General features: G+C 35.5%; 2 protein-coding genes across 2 annotated transcripts; one reads left to right on the top strand and one right to left on the bottom strand.

Moving 5' to 3' along the window:
* Window positions 1–1172: 1172 nt before the first annotated feature.
* On the top strand, window positions 1173–20630 carry LOC123663268 (protein suppressor of white apricot). Its single transcript, XM_045597957.1, has 14 exons — window positions 1173–1456; window positions 2001–2170; window positions 5124–5284; window positions 5621–5837; window positions 6615–6679; window positions 7578–7791; window positions 8657–8833; window positions 9026–9301; window positions 9740–10462; window positions 11284–11399; window positions 12278–12368; window positions 12708–12759; window positions 19877–19909; window positions 20327–20630. The coding sequence occupies exons 1-14, from the start codon at window positions 1263–1265 to the stop codon at window positions 20628–20630; spliced, it is 2793 nt and encodes a 930-aa protein (XP_045453913.1). The 5' UTR covers window positions 1173–1262.
* LOC123663433 lies at window positions 12907–17574 on the bottom strand. The gene is made up of 2 exons (XM_045598116.1): window positions 16799–17574; window positions 12907–12948 (listed from the first exon to the last, which is right to left on the bottom strand). The coding sequence occupies exons 1-2, from the start codon at window positions 17473–17475 to the stop codon at window positions 12945–12947; spliced, it is 681 nt and encodes a 226-aa protein (XP_045454072.1). The 5' UTR covers window positions 17476–17574; the 3' UTR covers window positions 12907–12944.
* Window positions 20631–21963: the final 1333 nt, after the last annotated feature.

Genomic DNA, 21963 nt, shown 5'->3' with positions numbered 1-21963 from the left:
TTGAAGTCAGTTTTTTTTTTTTCGTTTGCGAGCAAATACATTTATAATAGATAATGATGTATTCTACAAAGTCTTACTACATTTTGTATTTCTATTATCATTAGCTTTTGCAGCGCACGCAATGTAAGGATTTTTTTTATACCTTGGGTTACATTATTGGAGTTTTAGTAAAGATCCCTAATATTTTTAAAAATATAGTATAACCTATGTCACTCAAGGATAGTGTAGCTTCTCAACGATGAAATAATTTTTTGAATCGGTCCAATAGTTTCGGAGCCTATTCAATGCTAACAAACAAACAATCAAATCTTTACTCTTTATAATCGTTTATTTTACATGAAGATGTTTGATTTGTAGTATATAATAAATTAAGTCTATTTTTATAATAATATCTTACCTTTGTATCACTTTAAAAACATTATTTTCCTAACCGAGTAGTTGAATTTATCGATAATGCATATCGACAGTTGTTACAACCACGGCTGTTAGCAACTTTTCAGTGTAGTTGCGGCGTGTCATTATACTGTAATGACATAGAATGTATCTATGTGTGTGTGAAAAATGTAAGTGTGATTTTAATTTAGTATGTGTGAGTTTCGTAGTGACAGACGATTATTTTTGTGTGGGAATTAGATAAAGTGTGCATGTGTGTCATTTCCCCCCGCAAAAAATGACAGAAAGTTTTGTATCGGTAACAAACGCAATGGCCACTCCCCTCCGTGTTGCTCTATGAGTTTGAATACAATTATTACCTAATTCTTAAAAATTTTCCTTAACCAACTTATAAATGCATTGTGCTATAATTTAATATACAAAACCTAGGGCACTTTATCTAAAAATAATACAATAACTATAAAAATACAACTAGTTAACTGCCGTAAAAAAATAGTAATTCACCTAACCAGTTAATTTTGAAATTATAAAACTCCGTGTTGCTCTATTTTATAATAAGACGTAATAACAATATGGCTATTGCGGAGTTGCGGACTGTCATTATTAAAATAAACATAATAAAGTTGATTTTTACATATTTCTTATCTGTGATTTGTGACTTGGATTGACAGCACAAAGAGTCCACAGAGTATAGTAATACTTACAGAAACCAAGAGTCCAAGACAGCACTGGTTTGGCTACTAGTATATAAGTGTATAATCTATGGGTTTGCGTTTGGCACTGGTGCAGCACTGTTTATAATATGGCGCGTGTTATAGTGAAATGAATGTATATATTTTTTGTAATTTGTGCTTTTTAATAGCTTAAAAATGTCTGTAAAATGGACTGGAAGTCAAAGTGAAACTGGCATATTACGAAAAAGTGAATTTAAAGAGAAGAAAGAAGAATTATTCGTGTTCGGCTATTCGTGCAAACTGTTCAGGGATGATGATAAAGCCCTGCACATTGATCAAGGCAAACACCTCATTCCGTGGATGGGGGATGAAACGTTAAAAATCGACAGGTTCGATCCGTTTTTTACTATAAGGCTGTATCTGTGGCGCTAAAAAAACTTAAAATTATAGTCAATAATCAGAAAATATTAATTTTTGGAAGATGCTAAGTATTTCGCAGAAAATGTTGAAAAATTATGGCTGTGGGGTGGAGAATGCTGAGGTCGCCGTACCCGGCAGCCGCCTTGCATATTGTTATGGTGACTTCCTCCGGTGGTATGTATAACCTAAAAACGGTACTATTGCGTACGTACGATAAACATTATTGACTTTGTATGGGACGTCGATGTAAATGCAATCAGCCAACCATGTATATGATATATATTTTATTCGAATATTATGTGGTTATTTATCTTTAGACCTATCCTTATTTTGTATTTATTTTAAATTATAAGATTTATCTCAAATACTGTTAAAACAATAACAAATTTGCTGTATCTTGTTGATATCGAAATTTTATATTAAAAACCCATTTTATAAAATAAAAAAAATATTTTTGTTTCTTTTTTCTACAATTGAGACTTAAATATAGAATAAGTGTATTTGTATTGACAGATACGATGCAAGGGGTGCCCTACATGATCTGTCAACATTAGAAGCCCCGTCCGGGGGCTATGACTGGCGCGTGGAGCTCACCAGGGCTGAGCTGGACGTGGAACAACTGTGTGATGAAGAGAGGTACCGGGCTCTACACACTGATGAAGATGAAGAAGAAATGTACAAAGGTAATTTAGACTTTTCTTTTGTTATTTAAAACTTAATTAACTTCCCACCTTCTCTGATAATGCTTTCACATTTTTTTTTTTATGTTGCGGTGAAATTTTGCTTTGTGCTCCTCATTATAATTTTAATTCTATAACAAAGTCTAATAAATGAGGTAGAGCATAGCAGGAAATATCCTGCTCAAAATCTGGAGCAGCCTGACTGTTGAAGTCCCTCAACCTTACAGAAGATCACAGCTAAATAATATTTGTTTCAAGTAGTGTTGTATTCCTGTGTGTAGGGTGACCTGAGTTTCTGGGGAGGATTGAGGGTAGGGACTAGGGTCATCAACAAGCTTGCATGTAACACAAGGATTACAGAAGTCTATAAGCTATGGTAATCGCTTACAATCAGGTGAGCGGTATGCTTGATTGCCAACAAAGTTGTATGAAAACAAATCTAAATGAAAATGCAAAAACTGAAATTATAAGCTTATATTCTAAGCTTTTTCAAAATACTAGAATATTATACTAATTGAAACGAGCTCCAATGCAAAATAGTTCGTCTAGTATGGGAAGTAGTGCAAAGCGTAAAATTATAGAAAGTAAATATTGGTAAAATAATTAAGAACGTTTAATAAAAAGTAAATCACAATTTGAGGAACATTTTAAAGTTTATTTTAACATAACTGAAACGCTTTCATGACTTTACATAACATAAAAAAAATTATATATTATTATTCTAAAAACAATAACACAAAAGTTTTCGTCTACCCGTGTCACTCACGCAAAATAGTTCGTCTACCACTTAGTTGTGTCGCCTTTGCTCTCAATGGCAGCTTTAATGCGAAGAGGCATGGTTGCAACTAACGCTGCACACTCCTCAGGCGTAATTGACTCACAGACAGCCAAGAGTTTAGCCTTTAAGTCGCTCTTCGATCTTGATGGATTTTTACGGAGAACTTTTTCATTTTCCACCATAGGGTTTCGATCGGCGACAAGTCCGGGCTGTTAGATGGCCATTCGATTGTAGGGATGCTTCTCGCCAGTAGCCACGTCTTTGTTGTCCTGCTGAGTGGCGGAATAGAGGGCAGTAAATTCTCTTCCAAATGGTTTTGATACCTTGCAGAATTGATAGAACCATCCACAAACTGCATACTACCAACACCTTGTGCAGACATGCAGTCCCATGTCATAAGAGACGCCGGAAACTTCACTTTGCGTTTGAGACAATCAGTATGAAATGCCTCATTTTTGTTCCGAATCACTGTTTTCCTTTCATCGCCGACTGTCACTTCAAATTTTGATACTACGCCAATGATCGGAAGTTCAATTTAATTGATCACGAGCAAACTTCAACCTCGTTTTCTTTTGTACAGCAGTGGTTTCTCCTTAGCGGTGTAAAATCCGTAACCCATTCTTCTTGGACTCTTTAGCAAGTATCAACTGAGACGTCTTTGTGAATCATGTCCTTCCATTGCACCGTGAGTTCTCCAGCTCGAGCACGACGATTATTTTTGATAATTTTCTTCAGGATTCTGTTTTCTGCTGCACTTGTGTTGGTTGTAGGTGCGTGTTCGACCAGTTTTCTTCAAACAAGAAGTCGTTCTATTCTTGTTATAGTGCTGAATGATAGATTGGACTGTAGACCTGGGAAGTATCAAGTCTTTAGATATTTGGTAACTTGATTTGCCAGCATCGACACCACAAACTATTCGCTTTCGAAGCTGTTGTTATTTGAAAACTAATGAAAAAACTGAAATTTTCAGAATTTATAGTGTCTCGCTTGACAAATGACACAGAATTACTTTTACAAATTTAAATTATGCAATATAATTGTACAAAGAAGGAATAATCACCGATAGACGAACTCTTTTGCATCGATTAACAATTAGATGAACTATTTTGCTTATAACTCCTTCGAATTTAAAACAGGATATGTATTAATTTAAAAAGCAAAAAAGCTTGTTGGTTCATAATTAAAAAATGGCATAAGTAACGCGATATGCGATAGTAATCATTATCATTATCAATATCAATATATATAATAAAACTAAGTTGATAAAATGTGCGCTCTGATAAACCTTAAAAAGGAGTCCCGGCACGATAAAGGGACTTATATAGTATGATAGCCCTTTATCCCCCTCGAACAAAAAAGTTCCCGTTTTAACCTAAAGGGCGTGTTTTTAAAGATCTAAGGGCTTTTCCAACCCTTCAACTTGGAAAAGTGTAGTGGCGCCATCTGTTGTCGAGTATTTAAACTTAATTAAGAACAACGATTATTTGGGTTGCATTTCAAAAGACGCTGCGAGCTATTGCAGCATGTGTAGTAATGGCGCGAAATTTAAAATTCCAATTTCAATAGTCTTAAATTACATTTGTTCCTATAATAAAGTTATTAAATTTTATGTAATTATACAGCAATAGTTAACCTATATTTTGGAGTTAAAGCGACATAATTTTAGTTATTCAAATTAGTTCTGAAAATATTTTAAAATTTAAGTTTTTAAATTTCGCGCCTTTACTGCGTATGCGACAGCTGCAAAACCTATTGTTATGGCGGACGATAATGTTCTAGAGAGAACTTTCCAGAAGGTGTGAGAAAGAAAATATTCTCAAACTTTCTCGAATATCCTAGAGCCTAGCTCTCTGAATATATAAGAGCCCGGTGTCGCCCGCCAGAGTTAGTTCGATTTGAACAGCGAAACAAGCGATTTTGAAACGAAAAGGAAAAAAGTTACTTAAAAAAAATTTGGGATTGGAAATTTTTGTTAAATACCCGTGCGAAGCCGGGGCGGGAAGCTAATATTTTATATGTATATACAAAAATAATGAAGTTAGAAAAATCTCACAGAAAAAATTTCACACTAGATGAACTATTTTGCATGGGGGCTCGTATATATATAGCTTTGCACTTTTTTGCCCTTTTCCTAGGCTCTAGTACAGTAACTAAACAAATCTTTTTTTTATCTTACAGAGGAAGAGTTAAAGCGTCTCCATGCAGCCGGCTATGGTCAAGTAGGCTTCAACTACGACACTCCATCGGAATCAATGGCTGATAATCAGACCATTGAAATTGAAGAACCATTTGAACCAACTCCAGACTTTCAAGCTCTTTTACCTGTCAACACAGTGTTTGTAAGTTTTATGAAAATAATTTTGATTTGTAAAGTTATATAAGTAGTATTTATCGCTCAATTATTATTATGGAAGGAATTTCTTTAGTTATATGGTCACCATTGCACATTAGTTATAAATCTTGGAATATGTTATAAGAGTATTATATTATCCATTAATAAATAAATGTAAATGGGAACTTATATTAGAATGAATGGAAATGTCATTCTGAAGGGGTTGTTACTAATCTCAGTAATAGCACTGAAAGTATGGAAGTATGGGATGTTTATTAATATTTATTTCTGATTTAAAAAAAACGTCAATTTTCTTAATACCTTATAATATTTTCTTAAACAGCCAGAAACCCAGAAGCAAAATGCAATTATCGAGAAGACAGCGAAATTTATAGCGAATCAAGGGGCTCAAATGGAGATCCTTATCAAGGCAAAGCAAGGGGACAACGTGCAGTTCAAGTTCCTGAACAAGGATTCTCCGCTACATCCGTACTATACAGCTCTAATTGGATTAGTGAAATCTGGGAAATGGCCTGAGAAGAAGACTGAAGCCATTGAAGGTATTTGAGATATAAAATAAATGTTATTCTCTGTGCAAGTCTCTCTTTCTAGTCCCACTGCTGAAAAAAGATTTCTTCTTTCTTTGAAGAAATAGGTCTTCTCATCTCAACTAACCTGCTACACTTAATGTTTTAAACTTTATTTTGATATTTTTTTATGACGCTCTAAAAATGTTTCTTTTTTATCTTATATTCAAAGTGTCATAATGTCTTCTATAATTCTTATAATTTTTTTTGTAAACCACTGAAATGATACAATAAAAAATGGCAGGTTTGTCTTTTTACCGTTTTTACACTTGTAGACGCCGCGTTGACGCAACGGTTACAGCCATAGATAGTACGTGTTGCGCTGGCGGTTGCGGGTTCGATCCCCGCATATGACAAACATTTGTATTGGCCATATATGTGTTTGTCGTGGTCTGGGTGTTTGTGCAGTCCTTGTGGGTCTCCATGCCTCGGAGAGCACGTTAAGCCGTCGGTTGTTATCATGTACACCTGACAGCGATCGTTACTCATAGTAGGGAATATATCCGCCAATCCGCATTGGAGCAGCGTGGTGGATTAAGCTCTGACCCTTCTCCTACATGGGGAACGAGGCCTATGCCCAGTAGTGGGATATTACTAATCGTCCGTGACCATGTCATCTGCGAAGTCGCTGAAATATCGGAAATTTCAAAAATGACAATCGCGATAAGTCTTGTAAAAGTAGGAGTAAGTGACAGTGAATGTTTAAAAAGTTGTCTGTTTACATTACTTATAAAATAAACTTTCTTACAGAGAAACAACAAGAGGCGAATGAAGATTACCTGCATCCTAGTTTAGCTTCTACTGTTATTGAATCTGTGAGTGAAATATATATTTTTCTTTTATTTATATAAAGCATCGTGATATATATTAACGACTTGATTAATTATAGTAATCTTTTACAGTAAGATAAATAGTATGATTTGAAAAAAAAAAAAAAACGAGTGTGCTTTAGACCACACAACTGAAGTAAAACTTTCGAAACGTAACTCTCTCTCTCTCTCTCTCTCTCTCTCTCTCTCTCTCTCTCTCTCTCTCTCTCTCTCTCTCTCTCTCTCTCTCTCTCTCTCTCTATCTCTCTCTCTCTCTCTATCTCTCTCTCTCTCTCTCTCTCTCTCTCTCTCTTTTTCTATCTTCACTTCTTTAGCTCCATCTAACTTACCTCGGAGTGTTACCTTCCGTTTTCCTTGTCAGTTGTGTGTTGCTCCTCCCCATGTCAAACATGCGTAAAGAAATTTTACTTCTACAAATAAATAAAATGATTTAAGAAAAGTGTCACTCCAGATTGACATATAGTTATTGCAAGATACAATCAAAGCAATTTTATAACAGCCGGTTAAAAAAAAGAGTTTTTATTTATAAAAAAAAATAAAAAATAACTTGTATAAGTATAGTTATATGTTAAAAAGATTATCTACCCCGCCTACGCTCATATCAGTCGCGTGTGATAGAGAGACAGAGATTTATGTTTCGTGACGTGTAAGCACAAACACAATATGTGTGTGGCATGTTCCAAGTCGTTTAGTGACGACCGACGTTTGGTATAATGGTGATGGGATCGATTCCCTTTCGAGTGGATATTTGTATTTATATAAATATTTATTTCCGGTCTGGTTGTGAGCCCTTGTGGGTCGCCCGACCGTGCCTCGGAGGACACGTTAAGCTGTCAGTCCTGGTTGTTATCATTTACGCCAATCATGCAATCTAATTCCCCAGGCACCTTCCATTCCGAGTATACACTACAAACCGTCAGCGGACTGCGATTACACACTTCTCATATCTAAGATGCGAGGGGAGACAACCCTGGAAGAGCCATACTCAGCGGAGCTGGCCCCGGGGGAAGTTGCTCCTCCAGGAACAGAACCTCTGCCTCCCCGTACTAATGCAGAGATCACCAAACCACCCGTCATGTATAATAGGAATGCTCAAGGTATGGTTAATGTATAAACGGTAAATGCTTCACACTCAATGGGCTGGCGTAGGATTTATTTCTGTATGGCAGGTCTTTAAAACACACAACACACCACAAACAGCCAGACCAAAACAAGTAACTATGTGGCCAATACAAATGTTTGTCATATGTGAAGATCGCTACTACAAATGTAACAAATCTCTAGTCTAAATTATTGTTTTGTGTGATATAATTTATAATCAATTTTTTTTGTTGTTTTAACTTTCTGGACTTTTGATAGTTTTTGCTATTTTTGATTATATATGTCTAAACTACGTATTCCTTCACTACGTGGTCTCTTTCTTCCAAAAACTACAAAACTAAAATAAAGTTTTTATCATATTTAAAAATTATTTTCATTTCTGGGCTTCTTCTTTCTAGCTATGTCATTTGCCTGGAAGTGTTTTTACCAACTATTTTACCCCCCTTGGTAATATGTAGTAAGATTTTAGACTACCTTCCCCTCCCTGTGATTTACAAAGTAAATTGAAACTCACAATATTCTCTTTTAATTCAGGTATAACACATAATTTGATTACGTTTTGAAAAATTTACCACCGTGACACTTTGAACCTCCCAGACAGGTTCAAGCTTGCAGTGATATTTTAATATACCCCTCCCTCTTTGTAATATTTCGTGATACTCTTTCGAACCCCTGCCTTTCGAGCCTTATATGATTAATGGACGACCCCTATTTGTTGAATTGTAGTTTACATGAATCCTTGTTGTACAACAAAGTATATCTCATTCAATCATTTATTCAACAAATACATATTGTGTACTTTGGATAGCTCGTAATTATTCCAATGTTGCCAGCGTCTGTAATAAAGTATTTTTATTTTAGCCCCAGCAAACTCAGACCTCCAGCAATACACCGCCTACTACAATCAGTATGTGTCTCAAGTGCAGCCACAACCCCCACCAGTACAACAGCACAAGAAACCCACCGTGACAACAACTAAGTCCACTGGGCTCAGTCTCATGAAGAACTATAATACGGACAGCGATACTGATGATTCAGGTAAGCTTCAAAATAACAGAAAGAAGGTCAATTTCTTTTTTACCTGTTGTTGTTATGTGGCTCAAAATTAAAATTAAACTTCAAGCCATTTTCAATTTCACTATAATTTTCTATAATTAGGCTTTGTATTTATACAATAAGTATTAGTCATAATTTCACAATATTAATGTAGTCCATATTTTCTTGAATTAGATTTCGACGATAGTTCTTCATCAGACAGCAAACATAAGCCGGCCATTGTAATTCCGCCCGATGATGTCAAAGTCGTCATCGACAAGATGGCGGCGTACGTCGCACGGAATGGCGACGAGTTTGAAGATATCGTGCGCTCCAAAAATGATCCTCGATTCACGTTCTTAGAACCCAACGACATATATCATCCATTTTATAAGAAATTAATGCAGGAAAAGAGAGGTGTAGACATAAATGGTAAAGACAACCAGAATCAGAAACATGATAAAGGTAAGTGTAAGATAATAATAAATAATATTAATAATAATAAATGTCAGATAATATTAAATGAAAAATTCAAATCAAGAAAAATTTGTAGCGTTAAATGTCAATTATCTATACAGGCATAAGGAAATTGTTACAGTACAAAGCAATATACAAACAGTACAATTAGTGTTTCCTTTTTTATTTTATCTATCTGCAATCAGTCATTTGCTATAATGTTGGATTATTTATATCTTATATGGTGGACAAATCCATTGTTGTGGTTAAATGATGCAGTCTTAAATGGAGACCAGTCTATGCCTTTTAAATTGATACACATTGTTATCAATGGTAGTATGGATGTGGAAAATTTATTATTGTGTTCTTCAAGTTCTTTTTTCTGTACTTTTTCAACCTCTTCTTTATTTTCAATTGATCTGGAATATTTCTTAGAATTATTTTCTTGTACAGCTCCCGTATCGTTTTCAATAAAGAAACATAAAGAGCCTGATCCAATACTTCCAAGACCAGCTCTCCCATACGAATCGAGTTCTGAAGATGAAGAAAATGGCAAAGAAGCGACGGAAAAACCAGAGGAAACACCTAAAGAAGTACCTAAAACAAATATACCACAGGTGTACTCTGTTAATAATATGCCACCTGTGGTGGTTTACAAAATGGAAGCTATTCAAGTGAACAACTTGCCCTTAGTAAAAGCTATCGAACCCCAAACCCGTATTGCTCAAAAACCAATAATACCTGTAGTTACAGAACCAGCCATAAAAGAAATTCAAGTGAAAGAACAACCAGTACCTATTAAAGTTGAAGAAAAACCAGTGATAGAAAAAGTTATGCCAAAGATTGAAGTGAAGAAAGAGAAAACGCCGGAAAAGAGGGAAGAAAGAGTTAAAGATAAGGAAAAGAGAAGTCCTAGTAGAGATAAAAAGAAACATCGCGACAGGAAGAAAGATTATCGTTCGGAACATAAATCGGATTATAAAGACAGGAGAGCTGAGAAGAATGCTGAAAGAGAGAAGGAAAGAGAACGTAAGAGAGAGAAGGAGAGCGAGAGGCAAAACGAGAGGGATAGAAAGAGAAAGAAGTATAGACAAGAAGTGGAAACTGAAATTATATCATTAGAAGATAATTCTAATGAAATGATTGATTTAACCGGCGAGCAATCAGATACAAAAGGTAGGCTTTTAACGTTAATTAAATAGTTATAGAAATTCCTCTTAAGGTTATACAGGTAAAGAACCACTCCAAGTAATTGCTTTAAACTGTGTTAATTACCACTATCTCTTTTATGTCTTTCCTACGTTTTATATTTTTTATTATTTTATGAATGCTGTTTATTACCTAACAGTTTATATATTTTATCAATGGACTGTTTTAATTTCAATTTATAATATTAAATTTTACAAAATTTAAATTTATATAATCTTACACACGAAAGCTAAACATACAAGTATGTGGAATTTAACACATCCAGTGTAAGAGTATGCCAAACCATTGCTAAGCCTAGCAGTAACTGATTGTTGGTTTGATACTTGAAAAAAATGTTTAAATGGTTTCTAACCGACTTCAAAATAAGGAGGAGGTTATTAATTCGACTGTATTTTTTTATTATTTTTTTAGTGTATATTATCTCAGAACTTTGGACTGGGATGACCGATTTCGATGATATTTTGTTTTTATCGAAAGCAGGTGTGTGTCATGGGGCCCCATTTAAATGTATTTGAGATCTAAACGGTACGTTTTGAGTTATCGCTAATAATGTGTAGTTACTTGACTTTTTTTTCGTCGATCTACGTTGTATTATACCTCATAACTTGGGTGGACCGATTCCGATAATTCTTTTTTTAATCGCAAGGAGGTGCATTTAAATTTGACCAAGATCTGATGAGCACTTGAGTAATTCTTAATAACGTGTATTTACTTAACAATTTTTTTTTGTCTACCTACATCGTATTATTTGTCAATGCTCGGTCTTTATCGGTTTCTTTCTGTCGCAGCGGAGGGCTCCCCGCCGTCGAGCAGCTCGCGAAGACGGCGCGCGGCGGAGCTGCTGCGCGCCGGCCTGCACCCCGCCGCCGCGCGCCTGCCCGCCACGTCGCTGGCCAGCGCCATGGTGAGTCGCCTCCCTCCACCGCCGTCCCCCGCACAGACGGAGCTGCTGCGCGCCGGCCTGCACCCCGCCGCCGCGCGCCTGCCCGCCACGTCGCTGGCCAGCGCCATGGTGAGTCGCCTCCCTCCACCGCCGTCCCCCGCACAGACGGAGCTGCTGCGCGCCGGCCTGCACCCCGCCGCCGCGCGCCTGCCCGCCACGTCGCTGGCCAGCGCCATGGTGAGTCGCCTCCCTCCACCGCCGTCCCCCGCACAGACGGAGCTGCTGCGCGCCGGCCTGCACCCCGCCGCCGCGCGCCTGCCCGCCACGTCGCTGGCCAGCGCCATGGTGAGTCGCCTCCCTCCACCGCCGTCCCCCGCACAGACGGAGCTGCTGCGCGCCGGCCTGCACCCCGCCGCCGCGCGCCTGCCCGCCACGTCGCTGGCCAGCGCCATGGTGAGTCGCCTCCCTCCACCGCCGTCCCCCGCACAGACGGAGCTGCTGCGCGCCGGCCTGCACCCCGCCGCCGCGCGCCTGCCCGCCACGTCGCTGGCCAGCGCCATGGTGAGTCGCCTCCCTCCACCGCCGTCCCCCGCACAGACGGAGCTGCTGCGCGCCGGCCTGCACCCCGCCGCCGCGCGCCTGCCCGCCACGTCGCTAGCCAGCGCCATGGTGAGTCGCCTCTTTAATTGATCGTTAAATTTAGTAATTCCAGCTGGAGCTGTTTGGACCTGTATAGTATTTGGGACAACGTATGTCCTAATTTCATAAGCACTTGTGACTTATTTTTACAAGACTACCAACGAGAGCCTTGTGTACCAGAAAACCGTTGCTGTGGAATTATAACACTAACTTCTTTTAAAGTCCGGTTTTGATTTTTTTTTTCTTTTTTTTCTTTTTAGGTGGACACGTTAGAATCGTTGCGTAAGAAGAAGTCCGAGGAAGAAGAAAAGAGACGAAGACGAGACAAACGGCAGCGGAGAGACAAAAGAGGTATACTTTCATCCTTTTTTTTTTATTAAACTACTTGTTGTTACACTTGACTGTGCCCGCAGGGATAGCAGAAAAATCACCTTCAATCGTACAGCAGTGAAGTTTTTACCAATTTTATCAGTTGCTTTTCAAAGCCTTGCAAATTAGCCAAATAAATAAATAAACAGTTCACACTCAACGGCTCCCATGTCCGAATTTATATTGTTTATATTTCTTCAATTCGATTGTTTTGACTGATACAATTTGAGAGAGTTGTATTGGCATTTGTTAGTTAAAGGGTTCGTTTCTCAATCTCTTGTTCTCAAAATGGTTCAATGTATTATTTTGTTTCCTTTATAGACTACGATGACGAAACAGACAAGTATAAGAAAAACAAACGTAAGAAAAATAGGTAAGTTTTATTTTAAATCAACATTTTGTTTTTATATATGTAATATGTTATTTTATATGTTGATTCTTGAAGCAAAAAAACTAATAATTGTTGCTCTGTAAAGAGAATTTTATTTTTTATAGAACATAACAAATTATTTTTTTAAACAACTTGATTCTACATTCTTATTTATAAATTATAATAAATTACCTGTAAAGAGAAACAACATTAAAAGCTATTGCTTCGGATACTGTTTCTTTCACAATTTCTATTATTTAATTTTAACAAAGTTTAACTTTAAACGTTTTAAGCCAGAGAATTTTTATTGTAGGTTCTAGAATTAATTTAGTGCAACGTGTTGCCATTATAGATAAATTTTGAAAAATTCCAAAGATAATGCGCGGGTAATTTAAATTAAATGAAGAGTGCAACAGCTTCATTTACATCTCCCCCCCTTCAGGTTTAATTAATTCTTCGGGTACTGGTATGAGTTTTGTAATGTGAAACAAGTTTGATTCTAATTTTTTGTATCCTGTATTAATTTTATAAATTGAGTTTGATAATTTTTCTAAAATTTTATAAGGTCCAATTTTTAGTTCGTCTAGTTTTTTTCTGTTTAGTCGGTTACCATTTTCCACATATACAAAGTCTCCTACTTTTAGTTGGTAATTTTTCCTGTTTTTATCAAATTGTTGCTTATTATAATTGTGTGAATTTATGGTTCTTTCTAAAGCTATTTTCCTATCTTGTAAAAAATCCTTTTGTGTTTTATATTCTTTAAACTCATCTGGTAAGATATTAATAACTTTTCCTTCCATTAAATATTTTGGGGAAAATCCCGTCACAGTGTGTTCAGTTTCATTATATCTCTGGGTACATTTATGAGCGATAGTTGTCCAGGCTATTTTACCATTTTTTTCATTAATTGTACATCTTATCTTGTTTACTAGAGTCTGGTTTAACCGTTCATTTAAACCATTTGAAAAAGGTGCATTTACTGCAGTGAAAATGATAGGTATGTTCTCTTTTTTCAAAAAACTTCTAAATTCTTTCGAGTTAATACCTGGGTATTGGTCAGATAGAATCATTCCAATTTTATTTTCTGGAATGACTTTTTTTATGAGCTTTATAAAATCATCTGCGTTTTGGGTTTTTGAAGTCAATATGTAGGCATATCTGGTGAAATGGTCTACCAAAAGGTGTAAATATGTTTTTGTAGAGCGGGAGCTACCAAATCCACCAATGGTATCTATAGAGACAATTTCAAAAGGATAAGTAGCAGGACCCAGATGAGACATCAATCCATAATTAAATTTAGTTCTAGATTTTTTTTTAATGCATATTTCACAATTATCACAATTTTTTTTAATGTTATTTATTAAATTCTTTGCTGTATAGAAGGGTTTGATTTTATTTTCAGTTTGTTTCACTCCTATATGGCAGTATGTATTATGTATTTTTTTATTATTTCTTTACTAAATTGCTCAGTAAGTACAATTTTTTCTTTTTTTCCTATCCTTTTGAAGTATATTTTATCTTTTAATATTAGTTTATTTTTATACAGTTTTATGTCTTCGTTTTTTTCTTGATCGTTTTGAATGTCTTCGAGTTTAATAAAGTTTACAATTTTTAAAGCTTCATCCTGGTTTACATGTGATTCTAATACTGGGTTCCTACTCAAACTGTCTGCTTCTAAATTGTTCTTTCCGGGTGAATATATCACTTCAAAATTAAATTGTGATAAGTAATATGTGAGGTCTCCTAATTCTTCGTCTGTTCTTGCCTTAATATTTAGTTTTTCTAGAGGTTTATGGTCTGAAAACACTTTAAATTTTTTTCCTATGAGCCAATGTTGCCAATATTTTACTGCTTCTTTTATTGCTAAACATTCTAAATAAATAGCTTTTTTCCGTTTTTGGCTGTCGTTTAATTTCCTCGCAAAATATGCACATGGTTTTTCTTCTCCGTTTTTTTGTGGTTGTTTCAAAATAGCTCCTATACCCTGTATACTGGCATCTGTATAAATATGTATAGGTAGATCAGGATCAAAGATTTGTAAGATAGGTTTTAAGCAAAGCAGTCTCTTTATTGTATCAAAGGATAATTGGCATTTTTCTGTCCAGGTAAATTTTTGGTCTTTTCTTAACAAATTGTGTAGAGGATCTAATATGATTGATATATTTGATATATATTTTCCATAGAAATTTATTTTACCTAAAAACTGTCTTATATTTTTCTTCGTTTGAGGAACAGGAAAATCTTTTATGGCTATTAAATTATCTTTTAGTGGAGTTACTGTGTTATTTTTTATTATGTGGCCCAAGTATTTCACAGAGTCCTGTGCAAAATTACATTTAGAGAATTTCAATCTAAAGCCCTCCTTTGAAATTGCTTCCAACAGCAATGATAAGTGTTTAATGTGTTCAGTGAATGTCTGGGAAAATACTAGAATGTCATCTATGAAATTTACAGTAAAATTTGATAATTTGTGTTTTCTAATAATGCTAGTTAAGATTCTTTGAAAAATCGCCGGTGAAGTTTTTAAACCAAATGGTAGACAAGTCCACTGAAAATGATTTTCTTGAGTAACAAATGCTGTTTTCTTCCTATCTTCCAATTTTAAAGGTATAGACCAGAAAGCGGAATTAATGTCCAATGTTGAGAAAAATCTGCAATTTCTTGTTTTTACCATTAAATCCTCTATAAGTGGAAATGGTTGCGACTGCAGAACCACTATTTTATTCAAATCCCGAAAATCTATGCATAGTCGAGATTTTCTTCCTTCTTCTTTTTTAAAGGCTAATGTTACAGGAGCTGCAAAAGGGCTATAAGACTCCTCAATCAATTTATTTTGTAATAATTTTGAAACTTGATGTTCTATTTCCTTTCTGTCCTCAAAAGTGCATCTATATGGTCTTTTGCTACAATACGTATCTACTAATAAATCTATATGTGCCTCATAGCCTTTCACTGAGCCTACATCATATTTATCTTTTGCAAATATTGACTTATATTTGCTAATTAATTCATCTATTTTAGATTGTTGTTGAGCGTCTAAATGATTTACTGAAATTTTGAAATTTTTTACTTCTATGTGCTCATTAAAGTTAACCTTACACCTATTATTCATATAGAAATTATCTTTCACTGTTATTTCATTAACGTTATTTTCATCAATGAAATATTTTTTGTTTTCAACTTTATCACCTGTAAAGCCAGGAATATTTTCGATATTTTGTTTCATTTCTTTGTTAATTTTTTGTGTGATTTCTAAGTTTTCATTTTGAATCAGATGAAAAGATTTTATGCAATCCAATCCAATCAAAAAATCATATTCAAAATTCTGTTCATCTATGACAAAAACATTCATATTTTTTTCTATTTGAAAAATCTTTATCTTTAACGTTACTATTCCTATAGACTTTTTTACACCATTAATTGTTTTTAAATTTGCTCGATTATTGTTTTTATTGTTTGGGTTGTTTTTTAAGGATAATAATCTTGAATTAATTAAACTTACATTTGATCCTGAATCATAAACTCCGAACGTTTCTATAGAATCATTTATTATTATTTTAGTTTTAATTAATGGTGGAATTAAAAGTTTTTTGAATCTATTTCATTTAAACTCATTTCTAATTCAGAATTATTATTAACACTTTTAATTGGCTCTTTTTTGGAGTGATCTATATTTTTATTTTTGAACCAACATACAGACTCTGAATGATACCGAGTTCCTTTCTTTTCTTTTTCACAGATTCTGCATGGTCGGTCTTTTAAACTTTTTTCTTTTATTTTACTTTCCGAAACTATTACTTGTTTATCCACAATCCTTTTATTAATTAAATGTTCTAAGCCCCGAATACTACTAAATAAATCCTCAACATCTTTCAATTTATTTCTATCAATTTCATCTGCTATAAAGTTAGGTAGCCCAGTTACAATTAAATCAATCAAAGTAGGTATATCAATTAATTTGTTTATCTCTAACAAAAGCCTCTCTTTCTTTAGAGCATATTCTAGTAATGAACCCTGTCTATATTTAAATAAAATAGCATACCTTATTGGTGACCAGCCTTTGTTCACATACGTTTCACAAATTTTTTTTTTCCAAATACCCCATTCTGAGTTTATTGTGTATTTTATAAGCATAGAGTTATACCAATCTTGACAAGAATCCTCCAAAAATAACCGAAACACTTGTATCTTTTGAATATCTTCATTTATACCTATACGAATACATTCAGCTTCAAAAATATTCATCCACTGCGTTACACTTGATGTTTTTTTTGTGAATTTTTCTATTACGAACTTCTCAGATAAATTTTTCAAACTAGACTGTTTAGATTCCTTTTTCAATTCAGCGAAATTTTCCAGGATTTTTGTAAGAGTTTCTGTTGACGTGTCATTCGTAAAAACCGGTTGTGTTTTTGTTGTAATCTCCTCTAGTAAATATCCCTTGAACTGCATATTTCCGTCTTCATCCATATAAGTATCCCGTAATTCTGGTGTTAATGAAATCCATACTTGTCTTTTTTCATGTCTTTTTTGTAGCGTAGCTTTAACTTTTTGAAAGGTTTGAGTTTTCATTAACTCGTTATGTTGTTTTACAGGCTGTAATTGTTCCGGAAATAAGAATATATTTTTATCTGCGTCCATAATAGAGGTTAAGCAGATTACATTTGTTTTCGGGTCTTCATTCGATTTTACAACGAATTCAAATTTCAACCTTTCCATTGTTGACAACAGCTACAATTAATGTTGTTTTGTAATATGTTATTTTATATGTTGATTCTTGAAGCAAAAAAACTAATAATTGTTGCTCTGTAAAGAGAATTTTATTTTTTATAGAACATAACAAATTATTTTTTTAAACAACTTGATTCTACATTCTTATTTATAAATTATAATAAATTACCTGTAAAGAGAAACAACATTAAAAGCTATTGCTTCGGATACTGTTTCTTTCACAATTTCTATTATTTAATTTTAACAAAGTTTAACTTTAAACGTTTTAAGCCAGAGAATTTTTATTGTAGGTTCTAGAATTAATTTAGTGCAACGTGTTGCCATTATAGATAAATTTTGAAAAATTCCAAAGATAATGCGCGGGTAATTTAAATTAAATGAAGAGTGCAACAGCTTCATTTACATATATCTATTTGATATTTTGAGTAGAATATCTTTAACAAGGATTGGGGGAGACCCACAAGGACCCGTAACTGCAAGAGCAACAGGCACAAAACTAGTGCTGTGACCGTTGCGCAAACGCTTCGTTGAATTATCGAAAATTTTAAAATCGTGGCTTCTGCGGGTTCGATCCCTGCACTTGACAAACAATTTTATTGGCCATATAGATGTTTGCTATGGTGTTTGTGCAGTCCTTGTGGGTCTCCCCAACGTGCCTCGAAGAGCACGTTAAGCCATCGGTCCCGGTTGTTATCATGTACACCTGATATCTTACTCATGGTAGGGAGTTTTTTTTTTGGTATCGCAGGGGAACCCTTTTACGGGTGATATTCAGGATGCCCGAGTAGGCATGCCTCGACCGTATGTCGGCTTCAGCACTTGAGGTCGCAATACCGACCAAAACCGGGAGCCTTCAGTCGCTTTAATGGGAGGGTCCCGGATCTGCAGGCAACAGGATCCCTTCAGCGACAGGCTGGCCTCGGCGAAAAAGCCAGACTTCTCCATGGGGACTGTCCGGCTCACCTCTGAACAATCCCGACGACGCCGTGTCTAGCAGGACTGGGATCCCATCCCGGGTCGACATGGGCACAGGGGCGTTACTGGAGGCGCATTAAGTAGCGTCTCCTACGCACCCCCGTTCGCCGCCTGCGGAGGGAGGCCTCGTCGGCGGCCCCCTCTCTCGTCATTCTCCTTCTGGGACATTACTGTCTCGCAGAAGGAGACCATCGCCTGCCAGGACTCGTCGCCGCCGAGCATCGCGGTGATGACGCTCGGCAGTGACAAGTCCCCTCCGAGGACTGTCGTCAGATCGCGACGCAGCGCCGCCCATCTCGGGCACACTCTCGAGTGTGCCCGAGATGGGACTGATGTGATGGGACTAATGGGACTGATGTGGATCGGACTGGGCCGAGTCCACCGCCGCGCCACAATCGTGACATCCAGTCGTTGGCTCCCTTTGGGCCGTCCGACACAAGTATTCACCAAAGCAGCCGTGCTCGGTTAGAACTTGCGTCAGACGGAAGGTGAGGGGCTTGCGCTTACGGCGCATCCACCGCTCAAAGACTGGGCGCAAGGCAGCCGTTACGCGTGTGCCATACGGCTGCTCCGCCAGGTCCTCCCCCCACCTCCGCATTGGTGCTTCTTGCCCCATCCGGCGCACCCGTAGGATCCAGGAGTCCCAATGTGGGGTTCTCACCTAGAGCCCTCCATAGTAGGGAATATATCCACCAACCCGCATTGGCGCAGCGTGGTGCATTAAGTTCTGATCAGCACAGGCTGAAGTGTAATAACGACGGTACAGGTGCCCGGACGATAATCTCACTAAGCTCCGTATAATTAAATCTAAATCATCTTCACAAAGAAATATCTTAAAAAATGTTATGTGGTGTCATGGGACACCAGGTAGTTAGTAGAAGTTCCTTCGGATAGTATAGAAGCAACACAATTTGAAAAAAAAAATGTTGAATTTTATATATATTTTCTAGTTCTTGCTTTTTTTTTTAATTTTGTTGATTGGTTTTTAAATAAGTACATAAAAGTATTCAGGAAATTTAGTATTTTAGAAAATAACAAATACCATAAAATAAAATAAATCAAACAAATAATAATAATAATAATTCAAACTATTAAGTGAAATAAAAAAAAATATGTCTTTATTTATTTTTGTCAACAGTACAAAATTACATAAATAATTTTAAAAAAAGTTTACTGGTAATATTTTAGTTTTACAAACGTCATATTATACAGTCGTGTGACTGATATTACGTCACCTCCGTTATATATTTTTCTTACGGCTTTAGTATCACATTTTTTTCAGCTCGGTCGTCCAGCGAAGTGTCAAGCCTGCCGTAAGAAACTTCGTTCCAATTAAATATTGTTATTAATCATATTTTCACGATTTTTTCAAGCTTAAGTAACGTAAATCAAATAATGTGTTCTTTTATTGCAGGTCGTCTGACGAGGAGGACTCTGACTATGAAGGGTATGTTTATACATTCAGCTTTAGGTTTATCATTAAATAAATATTATTGCTACGCTCCTTAACATCCTATTGATGTTGATATGAAGATGGAGACAATCTCCACCGCATAACTCTTAACTGGGTATACCGATTTTGATTATTCTTGTTTTAACCGAAAGCTGATGCTTGTATTGTATGTAGTCCCATTTATCGCGATCTGATCACTACTTTTTGCGTAATCTTTGATAACGCGTATTTACTTGATTATTTTTTATTACTCGCCTGTCGATGTAATTGAAGTCGTTTTTTTATTATAACGTAAACAGAATAATCGAAGGCTAGATTTTATTTATAATTGGTAATTCCACCAACCGCAACATAAAACATAGCAACTGTCAATAAAAAAAAATATTCTTTATATAAAATTTTCATTTACAGTTCTAAAAAGAAAAAACGAAAGAAGGACAAGAAACACACATCGAAGAGTAAGAAGAAGAGAAGACGGGAGGTGGAAGAAAGCGAACCAGCAACGACCCTCAACATAGACCTCACGAACACTTTGAAAGAACTCCGAACCTCACCAACTAAAGTGTTGGGACTTGAAGATATAAAAGAACTCCCAACGAGGCAAGAATCTTCTGAGGAAGGAGAAAAGAAAAAGAAAAAGAAAGAAAGAGAGTACAGTGAAGGAGAGTGGTCGAGTGATAGTGGAGAAGACTCGCTTTCAAGTGATAAAGAATAAGAGAATTACCCTTATCAGGTTTTTTTTACAGCTAAAGATTACCTTAGAGACATATAATAGTTAGTGGGTAGTAAGGAGATCTTTTTCAATGTTCAATGTATTATATTTTATAAGTATATATTTTGGAATAAATTTAATGTGTGATGATCAGAATGTAATGTTTCGAGTGATTTCTATAATGGGTATCAGCGTAACGATAATATTATCAAATTATATCATGGGAGAAGAAAAGAGAAGAAATGTCTTACAACAAGGTTATTGTCGACTAGTGTATTGATCTTTTTTAGATTGTGTCTACCAATGGATATTTCGCAACATGTACATGTAAATTATGCTAGAATAAAATATATGTTAATATTAAGGAATATACAAAACGTAAGTCATTATAATTAATATAAAAGACAACATATAGTTGTAGGATTGTATATTTTAAGATTGTAAATAATGTATGCATTTATGGCGCAATACGCAGTCGGAGTTATGTAAAATGTACCAAGTTTTACAACGTCAATAAGCAGAAGATCTTCCCCGAAGTAAGCTTTACTATAAATAAAATAACAAATTCTTAGGAACAAACATGTAAAACATTTTTTGAATGTTTACTAACAATCCATTTCAATAAAAGAAATGATTTTTTTTTAATATGAAAAGTTGTAGAAAATGGTAAGAAAAGCGCTTCCTCATTAAATAATAAAACAGTTTAATTGAATTTGACTACACATTTTTCTGATACATTTACCGAATTATGTCTGAAATATGAGAAAAACTATGAAATAGTGTGTCGACATATTGCCTATGAAAATGTTGTAAATTATTGAAAGCTTAAACCATAGTTTAAGATATGTTGACAAATAACTTATGGTTTAAATCAATGATTCCTACTTGTAGTCTTATCTAGATAAACAGCGACTGAGCCCGGTTCGTACTGGGCTAACAATTCAGCAAGAATTTGTGCCTGGACGCCAAATATTTAGTCAACTTAATTTTCTGTACTCCATTTATTTTAGTCTTAATAATTGGAGCGAGTGGTATTCTAATCACTCTTAACTGATCGAATGAAAACAATCTAAAGTGTCTTAGTTCCTTCAATAGACAATAAATCTCCATTAACGAATGCACTGTATTCGGCCAATATGTTAAGAATCTTCGATCAGTTCGAGGTATTTTAAACTACCTAGGCTAGCGACTTACTGATTTTACCACTTTATTATTTGGTTTTTGACATAGAAATAATGAAGAAAAAAAGTATATATTTCTTGTCGAAATCTTACCATTATATATAACATTTTCTTAAATATCTATATTTATTTATCTTTTAACTAGTGTACATATT

Source organism: Melitaea cinxia, chromosome 20, assembly GCF_905220565.1.
Source record: "Melitaea cinxia chromosome 20, ilMelCinx1.1, whole genome shotgun sequence".
Taxonomy (NCBI): domain Eukaryota; kingdom Metazoa; phylum Arthropoda; class Insecta; order Lepidoptera; family Nymphalidae; genus Melitaea; species Melitaea cinxia.
This window is presented reverse-complemented; position numbering and strand designations above follow the sequence as displayed.

Bases quoted from the DNA above. Each gene is read 5' to 3' on its own strand.
- LOC123663268 (XM_045597957.1), top strand. From the start codon at position 1,263: ATGTCTGTAAAATGGACTGGAAGTCAAAGTGAAACTGGCATATTACGA. The intron at 8,834-9,025 runs GTAAGCTTCAAA...TTCTTGAATTAG, and splicing joins CAGCGATACTGATGATTCAG to ATTTCGACGATAGTTCTTCA. The intron at 11,400-12,277 runs GTGAGTCGCCTC...TTTTCTTTTTAG, and splicing joins CGTCGCTGGCCAGCGCCATG to GTGGACACGTTAGAATCGTT.
- LOC123663433 (XM_045598116.1), bottom strand. From the start codon at position 17,475: ATGGAAAGGTTGAAATTTGAATTCGTTGTAAAATCGAATGAAGACCCG.